At 47.6% G+C, this 26,654-nt stretch overlaps 1 protein-coding gene across 1 annotated transcript in view; it reads right to left on the bottom strand.

The window, feature by feature from the left end:
• LOC147663252 (large ribosomal subunit protein uL2m-like) overlaps positions 1-15,029 on the bottom strand; it is a 104,669-nt gene extending 89,640 nt beyond the window's left edge. Inside the window, exons 1-4 of the mRNA XM_086950584.1 lie at positions 13,142-15,029; positions 10,312-10,507; positions 8,826-8,967; positions 2,337-2,452 (exon numbers count right to left, since the gene is read on the bottom strand). Coding sequence (XP_086806710.1) covers positions 2,337-2,452; positions 8,826-8,967; positions 10,312-10,507; positions 13,142-13,270 — 583 coding nt within the window. The 5' untranslated portion in view covers positions 13,271-15,029. The remainder of the gene's footprint in view (positions 1-2,336; positions 2,453-8,825; positions 8,968-10,311; positions 10,508-13,141) is intronic.
• Between the last annotated feature and the right edge of the window lie 11,625 nt (positions 15,030-26,654).

Below are 26,654 nucleotides of genomic sequence, written 5' to 3'. Positions count from 1 at the left end.
ACCCACATGCCTCAAGCTCTCTGCACCCACCCTCACGCCTCGAGCTCTCTGCGCATACCCTCACGCCTCGAGCTCTGCGCATACCCACGCGCCTTGAGCTCTCTGCGCATACCCACGCGCCTCGAGCTCTCTGCGCATACCCACACGCCTCGAGCTCTCTGCTCATACCCACACGCCTCGAGCTCTCTGCTCATACCCACACGCCTCGAGCTCTCTGCGCATACCCACACGCCTCCAGATCTCTGCGCATACGCACAAGCCTGGAGCTCTCTGCGCATACCCACACGCCTCGAGCTCTCTGCGCATACCCACACGCCTCGAGCTCTCTGCGCATACCCACACGCCTCGAGCTCTCTGCGCATACCCACACGCCTCAAGCTCTCTGCGCATACCCACACGCCTCAAGCTCTCTGCGCATACCCACACGCCTCAAGCTCTCTGCGCATACCCACACGCCTCAAGCTCTCTGCGCATACCCACACGCCTCGAGCTCTCTGCACCCACCCTCACGCCTCGAGCTCTCTGCGCATACCCACACGCCTCAAGCTCTCTGCGCATACCCACACGCCTCAAGCTCTCTGCGCATACCCACACGCCTCAAGCTCTCTGCGCATACCCACACGCCTCAAGCTCTCTGCGCATACCCACACGCCTCGAGCTCTCTGCACCCACCCTCACGCCTCGAGCTCTCTGCGCATACCCACACGCCTCGAGCTCTCTGCGCATACCCACACGCCTCGAGCTCTCTGCGCATACCCACACGCCTCGAGCTTTCTGCGCATACCCACACGCCTCAAGCTCTCTGCGCATACCCACACGCCTCAAGCTCTCTGCGCATACCCACACGCCTCAAGCTCTCTGCGCATACCCACTCGCCTCAAGCTCTCTGCGCATACCCACACGCCTCAAGCTCTCTGCGCATACCCACACGCCTCAAGCTCTCTGCGCATACCCACACGCCTCGAGCTCTCTGCGCATACCCACACGCCTCGAGCTCTCTGCGCATACCCATACGTCTTGAGCTCTCTGCGCATACCCACACGCCTCAAGCTCTCTGCGCATACCCACACGCCTCAAGCTCTCTGCGCATACCCACACGCCTCAAGCTCTCTGCGCATACCCACACGCCTCAAGCTCTCTGCGCATACCCACACGCCTCAAGCTCTCTGCGCATACCCACACGCCTCAAGCTCTCTGCGCATACCCACACGCCTCAAGCTCTCTGCACCCACCCTCACGCCTCGAGCTCTCTGCGCATACCCACACGCCTCGAGCTCTCTGCGCATACCCATACGTCTTGAGCTCTCTGCGCATACCCATACGTCTTGAGCTCTCTGCGCATAACCACACGCCTCAAGCTCTCTGCGCATACCCACACGCCTCAAGCTCTCTGCGCATACCCACACGCCTCAAGCTCTCTGCGCATACCCACACGCCTCAAGCTCTCTGCGCATACCCACACGCCTCGAGCTCTCTGCACCCACCCTCACGCCTCGAGCTCTGCGCATACCCTCACGCCTCGAGCTCTGCGCATACCCACACGCCTTAAGCTCTCTGCGCATACCCACACGCCTTGAGCTCTCTGCACCCACCCTCACGCCTCGAGCTCTCTGCGCATACCCTCACGCCTCGAGCTCTGCGCATACCCACGCGCCTCGAGCTCTCTGCGCATACCCACGCGCCTCGAGCTCTCTGCGCATACCCACACGCCTCGAGCTCTCTGCTCATACCCACAAGCCTGGAGCTCTCTGCGCATACCCACACGCCTCGAGCTCTCTGCTCATACCCACACGCCTCGAGCTCTCTGCTCATACCCACAAGCCTGGAGCTCTCTGCGCATACCCACACGCCTCGAGCTCTCTGCGCATACCCACACGCCTCGAGCTCTCTGCGCATACCCACACGCCTCGAGCTCTCTGCGCATACCCACACGCCTCGAGCTCTCTGCGCATACCCACACGCCTCAAGCTCTCTGCGCATACCCACATGCCTCGAGCTCTCTGCGCATACCCACACGCCTCGAGCTCTCTGCGCATACCCACACGCCTCGAGCTCTCTGCGCATACCCACACGCCTCGAGCTCTCTGCGCATACCCACACGCCTCGAGCTCTCTGCGCATACCCCCACGCCTCAAGCTCTCTGCGCATACCCACGCACCTCGAGCTCTCTGCTCTCAGATTCAGATACGCAAAGGAGTTTTAGACGGGCGACTGGCACCCCTCACAAGGAGTGGCCTCTTGCGCAGCATCAGACGGTTTTGGAGAGGTTGTGCAATGACACACACGTCTGGATTATGGGGGTCTTAAGTATGGCATTAACCCGAGACCATGCTCACCTGCCATTCTCCCAATCTGCCCTGACGTGGTGAGGAGGTCTCCTTCCTTCATGTTTTCTGTGGCAATGATCCATCGCTTCCGTTTCCCTCCGGCCACCAGAGCAATGTCAGCTGACCTGGAAAAGAGCAGACACGTGTTGATAGACGCGGACCAGAGTCCAGAAAAAAGCATCACTTCAAGCCTACCGCTCCAAAAGTACTTTGTATCTTGTGCTCTGGAGAAGTGTGACCCACAGAAATGTAATGCAAACCAGAAGCTAGAGTGGGATTTTTCTGGCTGAAGACACCATGCCACACACAGCACAATCTGAGGTGAATATCTGTCTGCTGGTTTTATTCTGGCGAACAATGCTTTTTTCTAAGAGTGGTGAAGACCTGTTTGGAGCAGCACCCTTCCTTCACAGAAGGAACAACTGGTCCTCAGGTCTTTGTGCACCCATAGCAGTTAGGTTTCTTTTAAATGGGCCGCCTTTACCTTCTGGGCAATAACCCAGGCGCCTGTTTTGGAAACTTGATACCAAGAAAGGTTTGGATTCAGGGTTTTCACCGTCACAACTATCCATAGTTAAATTCTTTTTCTGCCAGTGACCCTATTCAGATTTCCAACTCGCTGGTAACCCTTGCATAGCAAGTCATTAAAATATCGACAAAGAATCAAGTCTCAGACAAAGAAATGGTGCGGAGTAAGATACTTACTAGTAACACAGCAGCCCTCCTATTCTTACACGCATACTTTCTGTACTCTGCGGACATTATCTTTCTTCAAAGAACTCTCTACACTAGAGTCTCAATTACGAAAAAGTGCTCAAGAAATGTCAACAGGAAGCCCAGAACCCGGTTTGCGATGACAACATCAAATCCACTATCCACTGGATCTTGTGTAAACCCCAGTATCCCTAGACTTCACGCCATCGCAGTCACCACCCCGCGTGTCCTGCAGAAAAGCTCAGCAGCTCTGGCGGTTCTGTGCACCCCTGCAGCCGCAACACCATCAGACGGAAGACTGAGAAGTGGATGAATGAACCTGGGTTCATACGGCACACAGCTACTCCGAAGAGTGTCCCGGCACCAGCCACAGTAATAGGTGAGGAGAAAAGAATGCCTTATGAGAGAAAAGCCAAGTCTTTGAATTATTTTTAAACTGATACTTGGAGTCAATTTGTCGAAGGTCAAGAGGGGGTTTATTCAATGCCAAAGGATCCAAGTAGGCAAATGAACGGCCGCCAGTTTTAGAAAGGCAGAACCTGGGGACTGCAGCCCGATATCTATTCGAGCAGGGTTCTCCAATGGTGGCCCTGGAGGGACGGATGCATGCCAGATTTTAAAAATATGTACCTTTATCTAAATGTGGACATGCTAAAAATCTGGCATGGATCCAGCCTGCCAAGACCGACATTGGAGAACCCTGTATTCTGGGTATATACATATATATTTTCTCTTTACAGGTCGGCCCCCGAGGAAGGGACTGCTACGTCCCGAAATGCATCGGGCATTCATGAGATTGTTGTACAATAATCTTTATGTGCTGTATATTGAACATTAGTATTGATGAAATAATGAAAATTAACAGTCTATTGCTCAATTAAGCTTATATTTCTGTTATGTTTTATGTCATTGTCAGACTAATTGAAAAATAGTTTATCTGAAACAAATGGCATAGTATTGAGTATCATTATTATTACTTTTATCAAGCTCACTTGGAACAAAAAGTTAGGGTTTGTTAATAACTCAGTGAACAGTGCACGCAAGTTACCCAACTTATAATAGCATCCTATTGATTAGACACTTGGTCAGACAGCAAGTGTAGCGCTGTGGCACCACTAACAAAAGGAATTCAAATAGGTATAAAACAGGTGTGCTCCTTCAACCCAACACTCGCTCTAAGCACGTTCCTACCACCGTTTATATTTGTTTTTGAAAGCTGAACTGCTTGTGGACCTTGACACCCACGTTTTTGACCACCTCAACTTGCCTCACCAACGACCCTGCCACCGCCAGAACCAACCTACACGAAGGGATGAAAGACTGAGCCGAGTGGATGATGAACAGCCGCCTGAAACTGAACTCAGATAAGACGGAAGTCCTCATCCTGGGATCATCGCCCTCCGCCTGGGATGACTCCTGGTGGCCCCCTGCCCTGGGCAGTGCACCCAAACCGACAGACCACGCACGCAACCTAGGCTTCATCCAGGACTCCTCCCTCTCCATGACCAGACAAGTCAACGCCGTCTCCTCGTCATGCTTCAACATCCTACGCATGCTACGTAAGATCTTCCGGTGGATCCCCACCGAAACCAGGAAGACGGTCACCCAGGCCCTTGTCACCAGCCGACTGGACTACGGCAACTCCCTCTATGCCGGAACCACTGCAAAACTCCAGAAAAGACTCCAGCGCATTCAGAACGCCTCAGCGCGACTCATCCTGGACATCCCCCAAAACAGCCACATCTCCGCACACCTGAGAAACCTACACTGGCTCCCCGTCAGCAAGAGAATCACATTCCAACTCCTCACCCACGCACACAAAGCCCTCCACAACCAAGGCCCAAGATTCCTCAACGACCGCCTGACCTTCTACACTCCCTCCCGCCAACTTCGATCGACCAACCACGACCTTGCCGCCGTCCCCCGCATCCGAAGAGCCACAACGGGTGGAAGATCCTTCTCCTACCTGGCGGCCAAGACATGGAACTCCCTTCCCATCCACCTCCGCCTGACCCAAGACCACCTCGCCTTCAGGAAGCAACTCAAGACCTGGCTGTTCGAGCAGTAGAGGACCCCCCTTCCCCCAAGCGCCTTGAGACCCTCTGGGTGAGTAGCGCGCTATACAAATGCTTTGATTGATTGATTGATTGAGCACATCACCCTCACCTTCCGGGTTAGGTCCTCTGGTGCCGGTCTATTACTTGCCTCACGAGTGTTACCCTCACTCCCTTCCCCATGCATTGAGCATTAACGTGCTGTGATCTAACGGCCACATATCCTTCCTTTTGTTTTGGGTGCGAGCGGAACTGGCCGAAGAGGAAGACTGCTCCAACCCAGGAACAGACGCCTACCCCTTTCCACAAAGACCTTTATGCCCTGGGGACCTAAGCTGTAATTAGGTCATCCCTGTACTTTGTTATACCAGTCAATAAACCACTTCTATAGCACTTCAGTGTGGGCTCCTTCCCTCCTTGTGAACCCTTAAGGTTACAGAAATATACCATGCCAGAGAACTAATATTCCAGTTAAGGGTTGTATTCTTTCCCAGCACCGTCTCTTAAAGAGTCACACAATTGCATAAAACAGGAGCACTGCTGAGGTGGGTATGGAACCCATCTGAAGAGATGCGGCACGCAGCTGGAATTAAACAATGGAGCTTGACAACGGCCTAAACAGAATTCCAAGTTACAGCTTTACAAACGTCACATAAAATGATATTCTATGTGTGTCGCAGCTGAATTCTTACTCTAAATAAAGATTGCTATGAAGCCACGCAACACTATTTGGCAATAAAATAAGAGCACTTTCAGCGACAGAAAGTCTACAACTGATATGAGGTGGAGGACTCAACGTGAAACCAGAGATCACACGGTTTAAAGTGAGAGCAGAACAAAGACAGGGAGCTACATGTCAGGACGTGGAATACAAAGAGGTCCACTCAGATTCCCATCCTTCAAGGAGACAAATTGAGTGTCAAAAACGTGCTAATCGTTGCAGCAGTTATTGCTACCCCTTGGAAAGATTCCTCTGTAGAAAAAGTTAGCATTAGTAACACATAGAAGTTGTCATTTTAAAACTGAAACAAACCACAGCAACACAAATGATTAGCTAAAGTGAAATTCAGAAAGAATTGAAGCTGAATTCTTCAGAAGAATGCTGGAAATATGGCATAAGGGGAAGCAGTTTAAAACGCATGCTGGTGGATTCTCCTGGGACAAATCCTTTTTGCTAAAGAATCAGCAGAAAGCTTCACTGATAAAATGTACATTTCGAAGATCTTTAAAATAATTTTTAACAATTTATCTAAACTTTCAATAAGCAGCTCACTAGATAAACTATAGACATAAAAAGCAGAAATGATAAGCGAAATCGAGGCCTAACTGCATGTCGAACATGAAAGGCGCTAATTCTTTAGAGTATGTATGTACAAGGCCTATGGCGTAGAAAAATAAAGGTGATGCTAGCTGACAGAGCGTATGAGATCGACATGTTACTTTAGCAGCAGAGTGGCATTAGTTGCGCAAAACAAATTAAAAGAAAAGCTGCAGAGAATTAGCTTTTATTCTACTGCAAGGAGAACTGTGTAGGGATTAACACTCCAGGCCATCCGACTTTGCTTGCTTTTAACAGAGACATTGGTAAAGCTTTACAACGCAGATATGAAAGGCTACACACCAACCCCCATCGGACCCGCCCCCTCTATAGAGAATCATTGGGGAGACGGATATGAAGAAATCTGGGCATTTTGGGGGGGGGGGCAAACACGGACACTGGCTGTTCGAAGGGCACATGTCAGAGTGCCAATATCATATTACACACATCAAAGCTTTCTTTCGGAGTTCTGTGGGGACAGTTCTATGTTTTGACATAAAACAGTCGGGGGACATCACTAATCATTCAACCGATAAATTACCCGTGAGGCCGATAACATATACGAGTAGGTGTTACTAAGGATTAGCCTCATTTATTATAGGTAGTAGGGATGCACGATGACAAATGCTTTGGGTTTTAATAGTTTTTATTTTCTCTATTACCTTCTGAAATTACCACAATAATTAGTACAATTCAATACAGAAGATATAGGTCATCATTGAACATAACAAATAATGACCTCATATTGTAAAATAACATAAGCTGTGTGTGTAGCTGGAGGTTCACGCATACAATAGGCTCCCTCAGGCAGGGAGGTCAGACTCAACATTCTGGATCTAGAGGAGCCGAACATGTCACAGGGTGCGACATACATTATCCTCCTTTGGCCAAGGAAATCTAAGCGGGCGCGTCCACCAGCTTGATCAATGGACGGCACTTGGAGGGTGTGGAGCAGTGATCCTGAAAGTACGGCCCGGGGGCCGCATGCGGCCCTCCTGACCTTTACATTCTGCCCCCCGGGCAGCATGTAAAGGGCTGCTGTTTACTCGACTAATCACTAACATGGGAAAACATTTTTAATATACAGCAGGCACTTAATTCATGGTTAATTGCAGTTAGGGAAAGGAAGTAACTAGACCCTTAACTTTAGGAACACCTTCATTTTTAAAGACAGCCACTAGATATGCATGCTTTGCTTCCCCTACACCCACTTTACACCGCACGCTGGCATCAGTGTGGACCAACCTTTGTGGCCCCAAGGAAAATGTTTGTGAGTACCCATGGTGTAAGGAATCCCTCCCAGGCCTAGCCGATGTGTGCAACATCACTAGTGACGTTGTGCACATATTAATGGGGCAGCCCAGAAGTGTGCACTGGGGGCCCTCATTAAGGAGTTCACCGGCGCCCGGATATGATCGGGACATCCTTTCATAGTATTTATCAATAAGGCAGTGAAGGGTTAATGACTGAGAATCGACATGCCATTTTAATTACCGAGCCATAGTGTATCTGAATTCTTGTAAACCCTTCATCTTCTAGGACGCCACTAAGAGTGAAGGAAAACGCCAGGTATTCCACCCGAAGCCTAAAAAATACTTTTAGAAGCTGGAACTCTCCCCTAAGAAAAGGGGAAGTACCAGAGAATACTCCACTGCTCTGCTGGATTTATTTATTTTTCCGAAACGCTCAAGTTAACCCCTTCCATGCTCATCACGGAACGGTTCCGTCATGAGCGCCGGTTGGCCTGTGCTCATGACGGAACCGTTCCGTCATGAGTCCATAGGTTCTTTAGAACCTTCAGCACCGCAGCGGAATTCGTGCAGCGCTGAAGTGGTTAAAAAGAACTGGACCAAAGATCATGCAATACCGGTGAAGCCAGTAAATCCGACACTGGACCATTGGGATACTGGGAGACTTCAAAGGAGGCCCCTATATAAACCCTTCTCTGCCCACTCTCGCTGCTCTAAGAACGTCAAGTGTCTTAAGAGAGAAGCCTGGTTATCCAATTGTGGCCCTTTGTACCCCAGTGGGAACCCACAGTAACACACTGACAATAACCACAGACTGCCTAGGACCCCAAGAAAAGTTCATAGCGTTCCAAGGTCTTCAAAGTGCTAAATGTGCACTGCAGATTCAACCTGACTCACAAAGAGCTGGAAACCCTGCATGGGCGGCCTGAGGACCCTGCAGACAGCTACCGATTCCTCCAGAGAGACTGGAGAACCAGACTATCTCTCCTTTCGCAAGCTCCTGAAAACCTTTCTGTTCCCCTGAATGCTTGGCTATAGTTCAGTGAGGAATATGTTTCCAGCGCTGGGAGGCCTTCTGGTAACCATGCGCTGTATAAATGTAAATTCATTCATTCAATCAGACAGCTGGAGTCTGTGCACACGACACTGAGTTCAGTCTCACCTGCAAGGGTCATAGCGCACCTGGATCACCTTCTCTTCGAAAGGGGCGTTCTCCTTCCCAGGCTCGTAGTTCAGCCGCTGAAAGTCAATCATGCGGTAGCGCTGCCTGTGTCCCCCACCGATACCGTGCACGCGGATCCGTCCTAGAAAAAGGAGAGGAGGCTCAATACCAAGCACTGATCAATCCCACAGCGGATGACTAGCTGAAGATTGGGCATTCCCTGTTCTTGCGGTTCTTCATTTAACTCGACTGCTGCGGGCCAGCTGTCCCTACTGTTGGTGATTTGCAAACACACATTTGAGCCAAGCCACAAGGGAGCGAGCTGCGAAGGGACTGGTTATAATTAATGGAGCCCTTCATCACTTGCTCCAAAGGCATAAAACACAGGCTCTTATTTCATAAATGCAGCTGTTGGCATTTCGTCACTACAGACTTGCAATGATCGATTAATGGCCCACCACCGAGTAAGGAAGAAAGCATGTATGACTGGGGGAGGGGCACAGATTTCGTGTATTCTGAGGGACTGCAAGATAGTTTGTTACTTGAGCGTGGTTACCGGTGCTCGGCTAGGACTCACAAGGCTCGTTTCATATGTTCAGCTTAGGTGCACAAATAGGGTCATATGGAGGGGTGGGGCTGGCAAAGGTGGGCTCACCTCTCCTAACTTGGTTTGCCCACCGATTCTCCCACCCAAAGTGGAGGTCAGAACCGGTGGGAGCTAGTTGCTGGGGGCAGCAGAAGGTAGGGACAGCTTACAAAGGTGGCAGGCCCTTGAAGCTTCCCTTCTGAGGACCCAGCCCATCCTGGGAGGAGGCATGACACCTCTGCCCAGGATGGGCTTTGTTTCTGGAGGCCCTCTACTAAGGAGTCAACAAACCTGTTTGGTGGTGGCAAATGGCAGGCAGCCATTCAGGAACCACACCAGGGCTGGTCGTTTTTCAGGGAACATCCCTAAGATGCCCAATGTATGCATTTTACATTCAATCCCACATCTCCTTCAGTGTGGGTTTGATGTGCCAAGACGTTTGCTACCAAACGTCACAGTTTCAGTAAAGCCATTATTGAGCTGTGGAGTTTGTAAATGTCAAAATAACGAATAAAAAGCAAATTTAAACAAAAAAATGGAGCTCCCAGACCATATACTCTTTATGGATTTACTGCACTTACAATGTCTAAGAATTGACTTGGACACTGTGGGACATACTACTGAACCTTCACCTGGGGGAATAGTACACCCTGCTAGAGACGTGGCTTACCTAGGCTCCAGGCAGTGGGTTGCTGGCATAGGACACAGGGATGTGTGCTATGCAGTCTCTGCACCAAAACATGCACTCTAGGTCCCTGGTTGATATGAGGTAACTGTGCTCTGGCAGCAGCACTGAATGAATTACATCGCTAGATCACCGGTTACTATAGGCGGTCGCTGTAAGCTGGCAGCAGCACTGGAGACCAAGGTTAACAGACCCTCTCCTATGCTCAGGCTCACCTGTGTGGTCTCTTCCACCTGTTTTCTTCATCCCGATGGGTCGGATAGTGTATTTTCTCTCGATTTTCCATACAACATTTTTTTCATGAGATGGTGATGTGTGGAATCCTCTCCATGGGGTGGTACTATGGATGCCCACCTGTATTCTGAGTGGCGTGGCGCTGGCAGGTGGGCATAGAACTGTGTTTCCGTTTGCCTGGAGAGAAAGCAATAGTAACAGATCGAGACACAACGAAAGAGCAAACATGACTTTGCGGGGGCAGGAACAAGTCAGAGAAACAGTGCGATGGAGCATGAGTTCAGCATCTCAGTGGAGCGAGTGCGTGCAGCGAACCTAGTGACACCTACTTCTAGCAATGTAGGGGGAACTATTAGGCAACAAAAGTGCTCAAGGTGAGCAAGACTTCTCCCTTCCTTCAAATGTTAAATATGGAATATGCTTAACCCATGGGGCAGAGCAATGAAAAGCTTGCGGTGGGGTTAAAAAAAGCACCAAGATTGGCTCCACACTATGATCAAGATGGAGAAGTTAGTGGCAGCCCAATCCTTTCCTGGCCGCCACGCCGGCTCTCCCACACCCAACAATGCAGCTGCCGACCAAGGTATGGACTAGATACAGCCCTGCTGGGCCTCTGGAGAGGTCTTGGAGTTGATAATGAACAACATGTGTTTCTGGGCCTTTGGATCTCCTGGCTGTTGTCAAACAGTGAACCGCTCTGTTCTTCGTGGTATAGTAAACCATGGTGTCTAGCGCATCGTTGAACACTTAAGCGTTGTTTACCTCATTCTTTTCTAACAAGGAACAACTGGGCCCCTTCAGAATAACACCAATGTAAGTCATGCATGGAGTCCATCCAGGTACCCCGATGACTCTATGACAGTAATGTCCACCTGGCCCAGCCATTTGAGATACCTAGTAAACTCAAGTTGGGATACAGCCATTAGCCAACACCACGCAGGGACACATTATAATAACATCATATCTTGAAGTCTTGAAGAAACTACAGGAAGGTCTGATCGCCCCAAGGACTGGGCAGCATCGAGCTGTAGAAATTTAAGAGTCCGAAGACTCAGATCTCCTTTTGTGGACAAAGTGCACGGCCACTGTTTTAAAATATCACCAAGACTTAGTGGGGGAAATACTCAGTCCTGACTCCTAAGTCAAACGTTTGGGGTTTTAATTAACTCAAATATTACTCCCAATGATACAAACTAGAATCTCAGCAAACCAAAAAACACAAACGCTGCTTTTTGGAACTTAAAAACTGCACAACATCTGGCCTTCGCTCGCCACCATCAGAGGACTAATAGGAGCAGCAAAACATTACACACAGGTTTACCAACCAAAGCAGCCAGCAGATGTCAACTAGTACAAAATACTGCAGACAGACAGACAGACAGGCGGTTTGATGAAAAAAAGATCACCAGAAAGATACTCCCTACACTGGATGCCTGTAAACTTCTCCACACTCTGCTACCTGCTTAGTCTGGTCCCAACTTACATGATGGATGTACTAGCCCTATATAGACAAGCTCACTGGTTTAGGAGTTCCAGGAGCTTTGTTGGTAGAGCTTCCTCATAAGCTCTCCTCCAGTTGGTTCTCAGTTTTAGGAGAAAAAGCAAGAACAGGCTTCCCAATAGCAAACGGTGAGAATTTTTTTTAGAAAGATTTAAACAAACAATTTAAAAATGTATCTATTTTAAACATTGCCCAATTAGACCTCGTGCTGCATTGGGCTACAGTTAGAATGTTTAGATCAACAAATTGAGGGAGAAAGAGCAAAGTACAGTCTTTAGGCCGATAACTTAAATATGCATTTAATTTGCATCACGGTGTGGAGAAATGTAGGACAGGGGTTTAGGCTGGGCTTTAAACCGTCCTGCGCAGTGCTCCTGCATGCATCTCTCCCCAACCAGGGTGGTTTAAAGCAAAAGAAATGCATATTTAAGTTATAGGCATAAAGACTGTACCTATAACCATGTTCTGTCTAGAGCAAAGTGTGCTCACTGACGAAGACGGGCGAGTGCTTCCACTCAATTATAACACACTATCTGGGAAGCCCTGAAGTATACGGCCTCCAAATATATGCCTTTGTTCCTGACGAAGGCCATAGACCCGTAGGGACTGTTCCAAGCCGAAACATATCGACCCAACCACTAGGTGTCGTGGACCAGTGACTAGTTCACTAAACATCGCTGTTTTTAGATTTATCTCTACCCTACTCTTTTCCCCCAATAAAGATTCACCTCAAGGATAGGAGATCATTTTAATCCACTCACTACTGTCAACCTCCAGACAGTCTCCTTCCTGGTGGAGGTTTTGATGTCACTTGTAGAACGGGACACTCAAGTGAAAGACCCGATGAGGATGCTATCCACCGAACCACACTAAGCAGAGATTACACACAAAGCTGTCTGTGAACGTGTGATTGTGATTCTTCCCAATCCATGAGGTCTTGTGACCAACTAGGTGCGGTCCGTGAATGTATTTCAGATTGTCACAGGTGCTTAACCCCACTGACTTGCTTTTAATGAGGACACTGGGCATGTTAAGGTCAATAGTTGGTTTGCTTCATCAAATGAGGCAATACCCGGGACTGCTTTAATTTTCAGTGCTGGAGACTCGTGTCAGCCCTTTCTGCAGGCAGCTTTTGAAATCAGATAATCGGGCTGCACGGGCTACATTTTGGACTATATTAAATTCCCATCATATTTTATATCTGCTGCAGTCATGTCAGCTGAGAAGCTTTCACTTGAAGCTGGGCTGGTGTTCACTAAGTTTCCTAGCGTGTGAAGACAAGGAGAGAAGAGAGAGTAAGGGTCTCTTACCTGTGAGAAGATCGGCGGAGCAGATCCCAGTGCTGAACAGGAGGAGAGTGCAGGAGTTAAGCTCAGGCACCTTAAGGCACGGCTCAGCCCAGACAGGGCCATTCTTAACTGCAGAGAAGAAAAAAACATCCACTCAGAAACACAGCAACTGAGAAATTGAACTAATCACAGCAGTCCCTGGAAAGTGCACCAACCAACCCCGTCATATCGCCCAAGAACCTCCTGTTTACCTATGTAGGACACACCTTTAAAATGGCCAATAAATCTGGCAGCTACCTGTTATAAAGCTGGGCATGCAATATCTGGACCAAGGAAATATACATAGAGAATGTACCGCTAAGCACACACAAACCATAATGTTCAGCTTGAAGCACGAGTTGAAAAAAGGCACCATGTTGAATGGATAGTCACCAAGTTTACAAGCAATTCAAAAGGTGACATAATCAGATTGTTAAATCAGATAAGATTCTGATGTTTTGCATCTGGAAATGGCTCAGCAAACCTATATACTCCTTCAAGGTTTACCAACAAGCCCTTTGAAGGGAAATTTTAAAAGAGACAAAAGCTTCATGATGGAATCAAGGATCCTTGCTCCTGATTGTTCTGGTCAACAACCAGACACTTGCCAAGAGTTGCAGGTGGGATGAAGAATTCGCCATTTTCTTCTTCTTCAAGGAACCCACTTCAGACTGTTGGGTTGTAACACAGGAGAGGATACAAGGCAACACTTGATTCTCTGGTATCTTCAGAAATATTGGTCACAGAAGTCCCTGTTAAAAGAAGTAGTGGCTCCATTCACGACTAAAGCAAACAACTCCCTCCAGTGGAGTTTGTGCCTAGAGAACATGTCAAAAGGAACTAGGAACACAGGCTGTTTGCAGAAAGGTTCTGGTTTAAGTGGGTGGTTACATCTGCAAGAGCTCAGCAGTGGAGGGAGAGCACAGGGCAGCAACACAGTCAGGGGTAGGCTACCCCGAGAAAAAAACCCCGCATATAAAGGACTGAAAGGCAAAGTGGGGTGAGAGACAGCGATGACCGTCTACAGCCCCAGTCCTAGGCCTTTCAACATAGGCGTGTTCCATCTATGCTTCGCCACCTACGCGTCTAATGTTTGACTGCCTTCTCATGCTCTGGCAAGAGGTTTGCAAAAGAGGTAGTTGGAAATTTAGCGGCATGGAGGAGCCACGCATCGTGCAGTACTCATTACGGTCTTCTGGCAGTTACTCGTGCTAGCACATATCTAGCATGTGTGGTCTGATGGTTGTCACTGCGCTCCCATAGGAAGTCTACTGTTCAGGACATTGAGTTACAAAGTTTCGAGAAGGGATAGTTGTTTTACACTTGCTTCCCAGGCGTTTATTCTGTATTTACCTGGATCGCCAGATAACCCTCGTTCCTTAAGTGTTTTTTTTTTTTTATGGCCACTGAATTGCCAAAAAGTCCGGATTTTATGGAGGTAAACTTTGGACACAATGCTAAAGTGAGTCCTAAAGAAAGATTGTATTGTATTGTATTTGCATTTGTATAGTGCTTACTACCCCAGACGAGGCATCAAATTGCTTTTTCAGACAGACAGTTAAAAAGCAGTCTGTAGGCAAGATCTAATTAGGCTATATCTGCCATTAAAGGTGGGCTAACCAAAAGAGACAACAAGCATTTGCAATGCAATAGGTCTCGCAGCATTAAAGTTTGAGTTACTGGCATTGTAAATGACAATGCTTTGCATTAATTTTTTTCTTTAATTTGCAATTGGTATATAAACATTGTTTGTGAATGGTTAGCTGTTGCTTATGCTAAGCAAAGTTGGCAGTAATATAGAGTGCTAGTCTTGCTTGTTATAAGCATGCTGATTTAAAGCACTCTGATAGCTGCGGGTAAAGTTTGCGCCATATGAAAGTGAAAAACTAATAAATAAATAAATAAAAACCTACCTGTACCACGTCCACCAGACCATAAATAACGTGCAAAAAGAAAAGACCATTCACCATCTCCTTCTAGGAATGGGGCTGCCAGGCCATAGACAATAAAATCCATTAACACCTAGGCACAAACGCAATTAACTGTAATTGTTTTATTCAAAAGGGACATGGCCTCCAGGGATATAGCAAACCAACTATCTACATATCAATCAGTGCCCAAACACAAAACCATATACTGAATGTTTCACCTCCAACCATTGCCACAAACACCAATCAAGCCACAATGTCAGCCATCTCCAACTAAGGGCGCAGCCGATAGCAAAGACATATTATTATTTAAGACAAAGTCTAGACAGATTGCGGTTTTATGAAAACATGGTTTTATCAACGAGTATAGTCACATGAATAACAAGAGATACCAGGCAGGTGTGCTACTTAAGGGGGATGAGGGCCGCCTTTTAAAAATCGATCATTCTCATCCCTGTGTCCAGCCCGTGTTTCGACTAATGGTGGATGGCAGTTGATTAATCATGATAGTGTGTCGATCTTTTTTTACTTGTAGCCCAAGTGGAAGAGGATGCCAACTGGCTGCCATGATCGGAATCCCTCGCTTCCCCCAGATGGTACAATAACTCTTGTTACATCTGTTGGATGATACAAATTCAATGTAACATACAACCCAGCTTGGCATGGGTGTTCTCATCAATAAGTGGCATTTACACACTTGACTTAGTACTAATCACCCATAGAAAATTTCTTGAACACAGCTGCAGATACTATTTCAACTCTTATGCACACCATCATTGTCCCTGTGCCACTGCCGATGCCCCTAAGATATGTTGCATATCTTCCAGTCACACACACACACACTACTGATTCTTACTGACCTATGCTGAGTGGCGGTGTCATGGCTGAAGGTCCCACGTCGAGAGCAGTGGTCTGGCCAAGGGATGCAACACTAGGCAATGACTGTGAGGTGTATGTCTATTGCATTGCAAATGAATGTGTGATTCTGGGAAAATTCCTCACTCCCTCCCAGTTTTAGCTTCTTAAATGTTGTAATCCTTGCTAGAGAGGCCAGTTATTAGTGCATTAAATTACAAAAGAATCCCTTGAATATGAAGGGAAGGGGAGGGCTCAGAATTGGTTGACTTTGTCACTCATTTGCTTGCCTATTCGTTAGCCGCGTGGTCTTTCCTTCCTCTACTTGTGTTTATCCCGCCCCTGGAGTATGGATGCATTACTGTGTAAATGTAAATGTAAATGTGGGATACTTGTATAGCGCACAGTTACTCTACCCGAGTGTCCCGGCGCTGTAGACTGCTGGGGAACCCGTCCTGGTTTTCCCTGTGAGATGGTCCCTTTTGGGTATCTCCAGGGTGAAACCAGGCATCCCTGGCGTCTGTGGGGGCCGTTGTAGAGATGAGGCAAGCTAATGCCCAGAGTTGCCGAGTGTGCTCCCTGGTCGGAGTGGGCACCGATGCGAGAATTATCAGTCCGCTGATCCTGGTCCAAGACCCTGCCGCGTCGGGAATCGAACCCTGGTCCCGGGCCGTTCTCTGCACTCGGGTCTGCCGCCTCTAACCAGTGAGCCACACCTCTCTACTGTCCTTCCACTGCTCTTTTTGAGGTGCTACTATTTTTTGGGGGGGGATTAGGCACTTTACACAGTGCTGGTGTTTTCCTATTCTTTTACCCTCCTCCCACCCCCGCCACGCCCAGTGTTCCGGTCTCTCATCTGTGTGCTTCTCAAAAGCTTACCCGCGTTACCTTCTAGTCAATGAGCTTTCTCCCCTCCAGCTCCCTGTTTCCCTTTAACCGACGTATTTCTTTCACCCACCCATGTTGCTACCACCCTTCACACATCACTATAGTGCTACTGCTTTGCTCGTGTTGTTTCCTCCACCCGCTGCAAAAAAACACCACCTGCGCCATATGTCACTTCCGCCTCTACCTACGCCACCATGTTGTTTCACATCCACTTTGAGAAGAAAATATGCTTTAAAATTTGTTATTTGTAGTTCACAATCCAACTCTGAATAGAACAAGAGAAAGCAACCCTGCCTTATGATATAATGGTCCTGACAGAGGGATCCAAATAATGTATGCGGGGTGATTTATCTAAGAGCCAGCATTGCACATGACAAGAAACTGGTCAATCCAAGTATACTCAAAGAAGATTTTTTAGAATATATATATATATATATATATATATATATATATATATATATATATACACACATACACACACACAATCCAACTCTGATCTAAGTACAAAGAAAAAAAAGTGGTGCATAAGTTTGTAGGAGCACGAATGTGTGAGGTGTGCAAAGCTTTTGTTAATGTTTTCTTTAAAATTCTCTAGCCATGCCGTACCGCATTGGTATGCTGGGCCACATGGCTAAAACCATTGATAAATCCAATAGGTCCTAAAGGCGGGACCTATTGGTTTTGCCAATGCTTGTTTTTTATGCCGCAACACTACTTAAGGTTAACTGAAAAGTTGCATGAAATGCACAGAAATTCGTTCATCACACATTTAACACAATGTGTTCCACTTGCGCTAAATGATGGGGGGAGGGAGTGCATTTGTTCCTCTGTCAGTATTACTTTTTAAATTGTGTCTTGGTTTGAGAACAAAGCAAGACCGAGATTTAAGTTCAGCCTACGGACTTGCTGTGAATAGGTCAGTGGCACAATTAAGTTGTTTGGTTGCCCCGATTCACTTTAACTTCGTATGTCCCTGTCTCACTTTCCATTTATGTGTGCTCCAATAATGGCATGAGAAGAAAGACAGACCTGGGGAGTTGGTGCTGAAGCATACAGGGGAATGGGCAAGGCCAGTGATTAAACAAAATCTTACAAATAAACACTGAGCACGCACGAGTGCATAACCAACATTCTAAAGCACTGCAGTTTATAAAACACAAAAGGTATTTGAGGCACCTTGCAGCAAATAGCAACCGCCGGGCCCTGCAAAAATTTTAAAAATATATATTATATGACCACGAGGGATGGGGAAGCATAGCAACAGAGGAGCTGGTGGGTGGGAAGGATTAAATAAACCTAAACCTGGGTTGGGGCAGAAAGGAAAACAAGGTTTGTGCATAAAATGCCCCCGGAATCCTGCCGCGGCCGCACCGGAAGTCAGGCAAGGTCGCCTGTGACGGGGGCGGGGCCTGGTCCGGACCGGAAGAGGAGACAGGCAAAGTCCATGCGTCTCGCGGCCCGGGGCTCCTGTGAGCGGTGGAGAGCCCCGGAGCCGCCAGCAGGAGGTTGCGTGACATTAGCCCGGTAAGTTCCAAAGGGCTAGGGGGGCTTGGTGCACTCGTGTGTGTGTGTGTGTGTGTGTGTGTATGTATGTGTGCGACGGTGACGGTGGGGGTGCACTTGTGTGTGTGTGTGTGTGTGTGTATGTGTGGGGGGGGGGGGTGTCTCTGTATGTATGTGCGTGCGTGTGCCCTTGTGTGTGTTTCTGCGCATGCGTGTGTTGTATTGGAGCAGCGCGCATTGCAAGAAACTGGCAACAGCGCTCGTACTTGTACGCGTATCAGTTTGAAATCGCCTCCAAGGCGATGCGCGCGGCCAGGATTGTCTCCTGGGAAGCACACATGCCGACAATAGGTTCTCGGCGAGAACGCGCTTCCGCACGCTTAGCCGAGACCTAAAAAAGGGTGTTCCCTCGTAGCACTGTGCAGCTGGAAACCTGTGGTGGGTGTATTTAGCACTACTCTCATTATTTCAAAGTCAGAAATTATGAATTAGCTCTAGTTTTTCAATGTAGTGAGGTCAGAACAGAAGGGCAGCCTTGCACAAGAAGCACAATAGGGGTGTGCAAACCTGAAGAAAGAAAAACACATGACTGACAGAGGGATCATCTTCCCTATTGGAGTGCGGCTATTTTTTTGTAACCTGTTTTGCCTCACTGGTGGGCAGTGAAAGATAATAGGTGTAAGACACGTTTCTGCACCACATGCATGATAGCACATACAGTTATAAACTTTCACAATTGATAGTAGAACATCGTAATGACCGTCAAGAAACCCACGGTCATGATGTTCATGGTCATAGACCCCCAGGTACATTCACGAACAGTAGTTTGGTTTCTGGGACTTGCAGTTTTACTTTTCCAGCTGTATGAACTAGTGGGCCTGCAATGATGTATGATGTGTTGTAGGATAATGTTCATGGACTAGTGGGCATACTACTTTTTGGGGGTAGGAATGCACCATCTTATACCTTAAATGGATTAAGTACTTTGTCTGTATTAAAAAAGCTACAGTGGGTATGTGTACATTATGGGGGGAGTAGCTCTTAAACTGAGTGTGGGTGTAAACCAGCGGTTCTCTTACTACTTTAAAGCATGCACCTCTTATAGAATCATGAATTGCTGGACAGCCTTTTTTAGGTCTCTTCTACGCAGCGCGCATGCGCTGCATAGGAGACCTTTAGCCTCGTGCAGCATACGCCTTGAGGGAGTGCGCAGCGACGCGCCACAAGCACGAGTATGTGCTTTGAAAAAGAGCACACTGCGCGATCACCTTCACAGCCGCGTGGTCCCGTCACTTTCACGACCGCACGGCCAATGCTTGTTCTTGCTTACTTTTCTGCAGACCGTCTCGGTCTCTTTTAAATGCAATCTAGAAGAGTGCATGTGTCTGCTGTCTGTAGGAGGCTTAATTGGTTAGTCCAGATGTCTTTAATTTGTTTATTTTTCACTTCATGTCAAAACCACCTCTGTAACGGGGCACTTCCAAGCCCCATTCCCGATTTATCACCGTTCATGGTTTAGTCTTTTTACATGAGGAAACATTCCCTATGCAATCAGTGTCCCTTACGAACATTAGCTGTAACTACAAAACTAAACAAGTGCACGCATCTTTGATGGAGCATGAAAGCAAGTGTTCACCTCTGATGCTTACGTATAGGTTTGTTCTATTAAACAAGTCATTAAACAAGACCTTACAGGTCGCTCTCCTTCCCTCTGCTATCTCAGACCCCCCTGGTTTCGTTCTGCCCTCTCCTCACAGCTCGCTCTCCTTCCCCCTGCTATCTTAGGCTCCCCTGGTCCTGGGGCAGCCCCTCTCCCCTGCCTTTGGAATCTCATTCTTGTGCGATCTGTTCAGTTTCTGTGGACGCCCATGGATGATGATGTATCCTGAGTAAGTTGGTTACATTCGTTTTGATAGGGACACGTGTTGGGGGAAGAAAGTATTAATCTGGAAGTTTGCTTTTACTTCTTGTTCAGCCCGTCCCATCCTCGTGCTTGCGTTTTTTTCTCCTCTGTGCGCCACCATTGTCCAAGTTAACTTTGCTCCCGCCCCCTCCCGTTGTCTATGTTTACCACCTCCCTTGCCCCCCTCTCCTCGCCATTTTCTGAGCGTGTGGTGTCGCACCAGGGCAATAAGCACACCAACTTTCATTGCCCATCGGCTTCCATACACCTCACTCTTCCAAAGAAAATCATCTGTAATCTGCACAAACTTTTAACAATGGCTGAAATGCAGCGTGAATTTGAAGAGTCTAAGATTACTCCGGGCATCCCTGCTTCACTAATTTGTGTGATCCTGGGCAAAATCTTTTTCACCAAGCCGCCTTTGTGTACATCACATATGACAGCACTTTCAAATGTGTGAGTTCGGGGTGTGCGCTGTTCAAAAACCTCTCATGTTTGATTTTAATATTTTAAAATGTAAAATCTATAATAAATAACTAGGCCTTTTATAGGTGTTCACAGTGCGACTGACTTCCCTCCTAAGGCACTCACAGCATTGCCATCAAGGCAGGAACGTTTCTCAGTTACTGTTTAAAAAATACTTCTCAACGCAGACGTAATCGGATGTACTACTCTGAAAACCTTCTGCATGTTAAAGAATTATTTTTTGTTAACTTGAAAGACATTTTAGCCTGTTTTTGGAGTGATTAACATGCTGAATATTGTCATGGGCTGGGCTCTTACACAAAGACTGGGAGGCGGAGCGGACGTTTGCCTCGGCTCTCCCTGTTAATTTGTGGACTCGCCCACCTCCTAGATGCCACAATAGTTTGTGGCCAAGCAAAGCACTAGCTGGTTTCCAGCTGAATTACTATATGGGGTTTTGTGAGCCAAAATAGAGCCCCGCCAGCTGCTACATTACCGCCTTCCTATTTTAGCCAGGGGGAAGTGTTGCTATTTAAGACAAAGCACTAGACTATGGAGTTGAGCACACAATCTAAAGTGGTTTTTTTTCTGCATCCGAGCTGAGCTGCAACACACAATTAATGGCTGTTTTCCTAAGGGTTGCAATGCGGATGTCATGGCTGCTGCTACAACACCACCCGATCTAATTTAAGAGGATGCATCCTTTTATTCGTTGTACTCTTACACAGGCCTCCTACTGGACAGTGCGGTTCAGTGGCGACGAAAAAGGCCATTGCTGGCTTTCTGTGAAGAGTTTCTGTATATAGGAGATCGGCAGGAAACAATGTTCAGTTTTTATTGAAGGTGCATCAGGTTAAACACGTTATAAAGAAAATGCTAAGTCAAGCCACTGTTTGACATCCTCTTTTAAATAGTATTGTAATGGTTGCAAGGTTTTTTAGAGATGTATTTTTATATTATTTTCAGCACTTTTCCATATATATATCTAAACATAGATTTTTTTTATAGTAAAGCGCATGTAGCTGTCTTTCTAGCAAGCAACAGCAGCCCCTTCTTTACACCAAGAAGTGAAAAAAGAACAATATTGGTATTCCTGCTCCAAGCTCTTCTGTAACAGGCTTGTAAATCATGTTCGTATCCGAGAGGCCTGTTTACTTTCATTCTCGGACTTCAAAACAAGACTTGTGTGCAAGCTTTTGTGCCATTTGAACAGCAGACCCTTGAATGGCAATACTTTTTTAAATGTCTTTAAAAGTTTAAAGGCAATTACAAGTTTATAAAAAATAAATAATTAAATGATAAAATATGCATTTTTGCAGGTGGCAACTCTTCAATACCTGATGGCACAGCACCCAGGATAATGTGCTGCATGGTTAAACACTTACAAGGTCCAAAAGGCGAGACCCATTGGCTATGCCAATGTTTGTTGTACAGATGAACTGGTACACGATGTGCCAAACTATGGTTAATTTGTGTTTATTGGGTACTTGAGAAACATTTGAATTAACGGCACAATCTAAAACCACACTGTATTGCATGTGCATTGGAAACATGTTGAACGCAATGCTGATCCCTTGTTGAAGACAGTAAAACCACGGTGGGAATTTATCTGGTTTGGGGTGCTTGCTCACAGTGGTTATACTGCTCACTCATCAGCACCTCTGAGGCCTGCAAGATGGAGGGAGGAAACTCTTTCAGGAACCCCTGAAACCCCATATTGTAAACAAGAAAACTCCAATAAACAGGAAATCCGGAGAAAATGAAGAGAGCATGGTTTCTCTGTTTTGAATGAATGTTAGTTCAATGTCATGCCCTTTCGACTCTGAAAGTTTGCTGTTTTAGTTTTAACCGTAAAACCCAGACCAAGGAAGACAAATGTGTTTTACTTGAGTTTAGTTAGATGAACTTCGATAAAAAAAGCAGTGGGATGAGCTGTTTGTTGACCGCTCTCTCATTCTCAAGGAGCTTTATGTGCTCTTTGAGATGGGGGTGGGGGAGGATTTCAGTGGGGAGGCAGCAAAGGAGGGAATGCGCTGGAAAACACATGCACTTTCATAGAGTGCTCAACATAAAAGAACAAGCATTAAAAATGCAATAGGTCTCGCCTTTAATTAGCAAATGGCTCTAATGTAATAAAAGGCAAGACCTATTGCATTTTCAATGCAGATTTATATAGCGCGATCTCGACCCGAAGGTATTGGAGCGCTTTACACAAGCACCAGTTACCTTACACAAGGACACGTTCAGGCACGGAGAGATTAAGTGATTTGCCCAGAATCACAGGATGTGGACACAGTCCCGAGGCTCTAACCTTGGTTTCCAGCTCCAAAGTCGGCAATCTAGCCGTCAGACAACATCCTCTCCCAACTGCTTATACCTACTGAGGGTATAATGACTGCTAAAATTTAATGAAGAGAAACACTCATTCAAACAAGCATTTGCAATGCAATAGGTCTCGCATTAGGAAAGTTAGAGCTATTGGTCTTGTAAATAACACATTTTTTATTTATGTGTTGGTTTTGAAAATAGCGAAATTAATAGCTTTGTCATTTACAATGCCAATAGTAATAACTTTCGCAAATGTGACACCTAAAGCATTTGTAATGCAACATGTTTTGTATTTACGTGACTCAGATGTATTGATATTACAAATAACAATGGCTTTTAATTTTTTTAAATAATTAATACTTAAATAAAAGTGATTGTAATTTATAATGGCAATAGCTTAAACTTTTGTAAATTACTTTTGTGAAGATTATGTTCAGTGTATTTTATTGTGACAAATCCAAGAACAGAAGTGAAATATTAACATCTTTTTGTGACATTTGTAATAAAGCTTGAAACATTGAGAGAACATATTTGAACCAGTTGTTGTTGAATGGTTGCACAGATTGATGCTGTGATGGCGCAGAGTGATGTTGTGGTGGCGACGAATGATGCTGTGGCGTTCAGTGATGCTGTGATAGCGCATAGTGATGCTGTGGTGGTGCTGAGTGGTGCTGCGGAGTGGTGCTGTGGTGGAGCTGAGTGGTGCTGTGGTGGAGCTGAGTGGTGCTGTGGTGGAGCTGAGTGGTGCTGTGGTGGAGCTGAGTGGTGCTGTGGTGGAGCTGAGTGGTGCTGTGGTGGAGCTGAGTGGTGCTGTGGTGGAGCTGAGTGGTGCTGTGGTGGAGCTGAGTGGTGCTGTGGTGGAGCTGAGTGGTGCTGTGGTGGAGCTGAGTGGTGCTGTGGTGGAGCTGAGTGGTGCTGTGGTGGAGCTGAGTGGTGCTGTGGTGGAGCTGAGTGGTGCTGTGGTGGAGCTGAGTGGTGCTGTGGTGGAGCTGAGTGGTGCTGTGGTGGAGCTGAGTGGTGCTGTGGTGGAGCTGAGTGGTGCTGTGGTGGAGCTGAGTGGTGCTGTGGTGGAGCTGAGTGGTGCTGTGGTGGAGCTGAGTGGTGCTGTGGTGGAGCTGAGTGGTGCTGTGGTGGAGCTGAGTGGTGCTGTGGTGGAGCTGAGTGGTGCTGTGGTGGAGCTGAGTGGTGCTGTGGTGGAGCTGAGTGGTGCTGTGGTGGAGCTGAGTGGTGCTGTGGTGGAGCTGAGTGGTGCTGTGGTGGAGCTGAGTGGTGCTGTGGTGGAGCGGAGTGGTGCTGTGGTGGAGCTGAGTGGTGCTGTGGTGGAGCTGAGTGGTGCTGTGGTGGAGCTGAGTGGTGCTGTGGTGGAGCTGAGTGGTGCTGTGGTGGAGCTGAGTGGTGCTGTGGTGGAGCTGAGTGGTGCTGTGGTGGAGCTGAGTGGTGCTGTGGTGGAGCTGAGTGATGCTGTGGTGGAGCTGAGTGATGCTGTGGTGGAGCTGAGTGATGCTGTGGTGGAGCTGAGTGATGCTGTGGTGGAGCTGAGTGATGCTGTGGTGGAGCTGAGTGATGCTGTGGTGGAGCTGAGTGATGCTGTGGTGGAGCTGAGTGATGCTGTGGTGGAGCTGAGTGATGCTGTGGTGGAGCTGAGTGATGCTGTGGTGGAGCTGAGTGATGCTGTGGTGGAGCTGAGTGATGCTGTGGTGGAGCTGAGTGATGCTGTGGTGGAGCTGAGTGATGCTGTGGTGGAGCTGAGTGATGCTGTGGTGGAGCTGAGTGATGCTGTGGTGGAGCTGAGTGATGCTGTGGTGGAGCCGAGTGATGCTGTGGTGGAGCCGAGTGATGCTGTGGTGGAGCCGAGTGATGCTGTGGTGGAGCCGAGTGATAATGTGGTGGTGCCGAGTGATAATGTGGTGGTGCCGAGTGATAATGTGGTGGTGCCGAGTGATAATGTGGTGGTGCCGAGTGATAATGTGGTGGTGCCGAGTGATAATGTGGTGGTGCCGAGTGATAATGTGGTGGTGCCGAGTGATAATGTGGTGCTGAGTGGTACAGAGGTGGTGCTGAGTGGTACAGAGGTGGTGCTGAGTGGTACAGAGGTGGTGCTGAGTGGTACAGAGGTGGTGCTGAGTGGTAATGTGGTGGTGCTGAGTGATAATGTGGTGGTGCTGAGTGATAATGTGGTGGTGCTGAGTGATAATGTGGTGGTGCTGAGTGATAATGTGGTGGTGCTGAGTGATAATGTGGTGGTGCTGAGTGATAATGTGGTGGTGCTGAGTGATAATGTGGTGGTGCTGAGTGATAATGTGGTGGTGCTGAGTGATAATGTGGTGGTGCTGAGTGATAATGTGGTGGTGCTGAGTGATAATGTGGTGGTGCTGAGTGATAATGTGGTGGTGCTGAGTGATAATGTGGTGGTGCTGAGTGGTAAAGTGGTGGTGCTGAGTGGTAAAGAGGTGGTGCTGAGGGGTAAAGAGGTGGTGCTGAGGGGTAAAGAGGTGGTGCTGAGGGGTAAAGAGGTGGTGCTGAGGGGTAAAGAGGTGGTGCTGAGTGGTAAAGAGGTGGTGCTGAGTGGTAAAGAGGTGGTGCTGAGTGGTAAAGAGGTGGTGCTGAGTGGTAAAGTGGTGGTGCTGAGTGGTAAAGTGGTGGTGCTGAGTGGTAAAGTGGTGGTGCTGAGTGATGCTGTGGTGGTGCTGAGTGATGCTGTGGTGGTGCTGAGTGATGCTGTGGTGGTGGTGCTGAGTCCTCCACAACAATAAGTGCAGCTAGATCATATACTCAAATACATCCAAGATAGGGTGTTAACGAATAGCGGGTAATTTAACTGAGTGATGCGGCTTCGCACTATGTCCTCAAAGTAAAATGGAGATTAGCAAGCTGGACAATCTGGAGGGTTACTTACATGCCGCTGGTACCAAAAGTGTCCGCCCGCTTCCCTCGATGTGTACACGGGCTTGTCTTGGCCGATTATTTTTAAATAGGTAAGCCAGAGCGCGCCAAACCAGATTGCTCGGTATTTCCGGGTCACGTGATCAGGGCATTCAAGTCTACGCAGTGCCAGACTCTATGGTGCGTGCGTGCTGGTACAGCAGGCAACACTAGAATGCTGACCCTTAAAAACAAATCAGAAGGCGCTTCGTGAAATCGGCGACACAATAATCTTCGGCACAATAGTAAAAGCAAGCACCAGTAGAGGCGTGTTTGGAAACCGAAGACTGGGTAAGGGGAGAGATGCATGGATTGGAGAGATGCAGGCTGTACTATGCAGCCCCATTAACGATCCCGCCCAAGCAACCATTTTGTATTTATTTACCTGGACAGCCGCAGTGGCGGACTGGGGAACGCTCGCGATATTTACAGGCAGCGCTACTGGATATGGAGCCTGCGTGTAGAAATAATTGGAAAAAAACAACACAATGGTCAATACATGCCACCATCATCAGGTTCTATAACAACTCCCTCTCGTCCCCGTATGTGGTACTTGATGTCTACTTCTACATGAAGCAATTTGGCCATCTTCAATACTAAAAAAGCGCAAAAGACACGCAGGATACTTAACAGCGGCCGCAAAATAAACTGAAAAGCGGCCGCGAAATGAAATTGAAAGCGGCCGAGAAATGCTCTCAGCATT

Source organism: Lissotriton vulgaris, unplaced genomic scaffold (genome assembly GCF_964263255.1).
Source record: "Lissotriton vulgaris unplaced genomic scaffold, aLisVul1.2 SCAFFOLD_4142, whole genome shotgun sequence".
NCBI classification, from domain to species: domain Eukaryota; kingdom Metazoa; phylum Chordata; class Amphibia; order Caudata; family Salamandridae; genus Lissotriton; species Lissotriton vulgaris.
The sequence above is the reverse complement of the archived record's forward strand: the minus strand, read 5'-3'. Positions and strand labels throughout refer to the sequence as shown.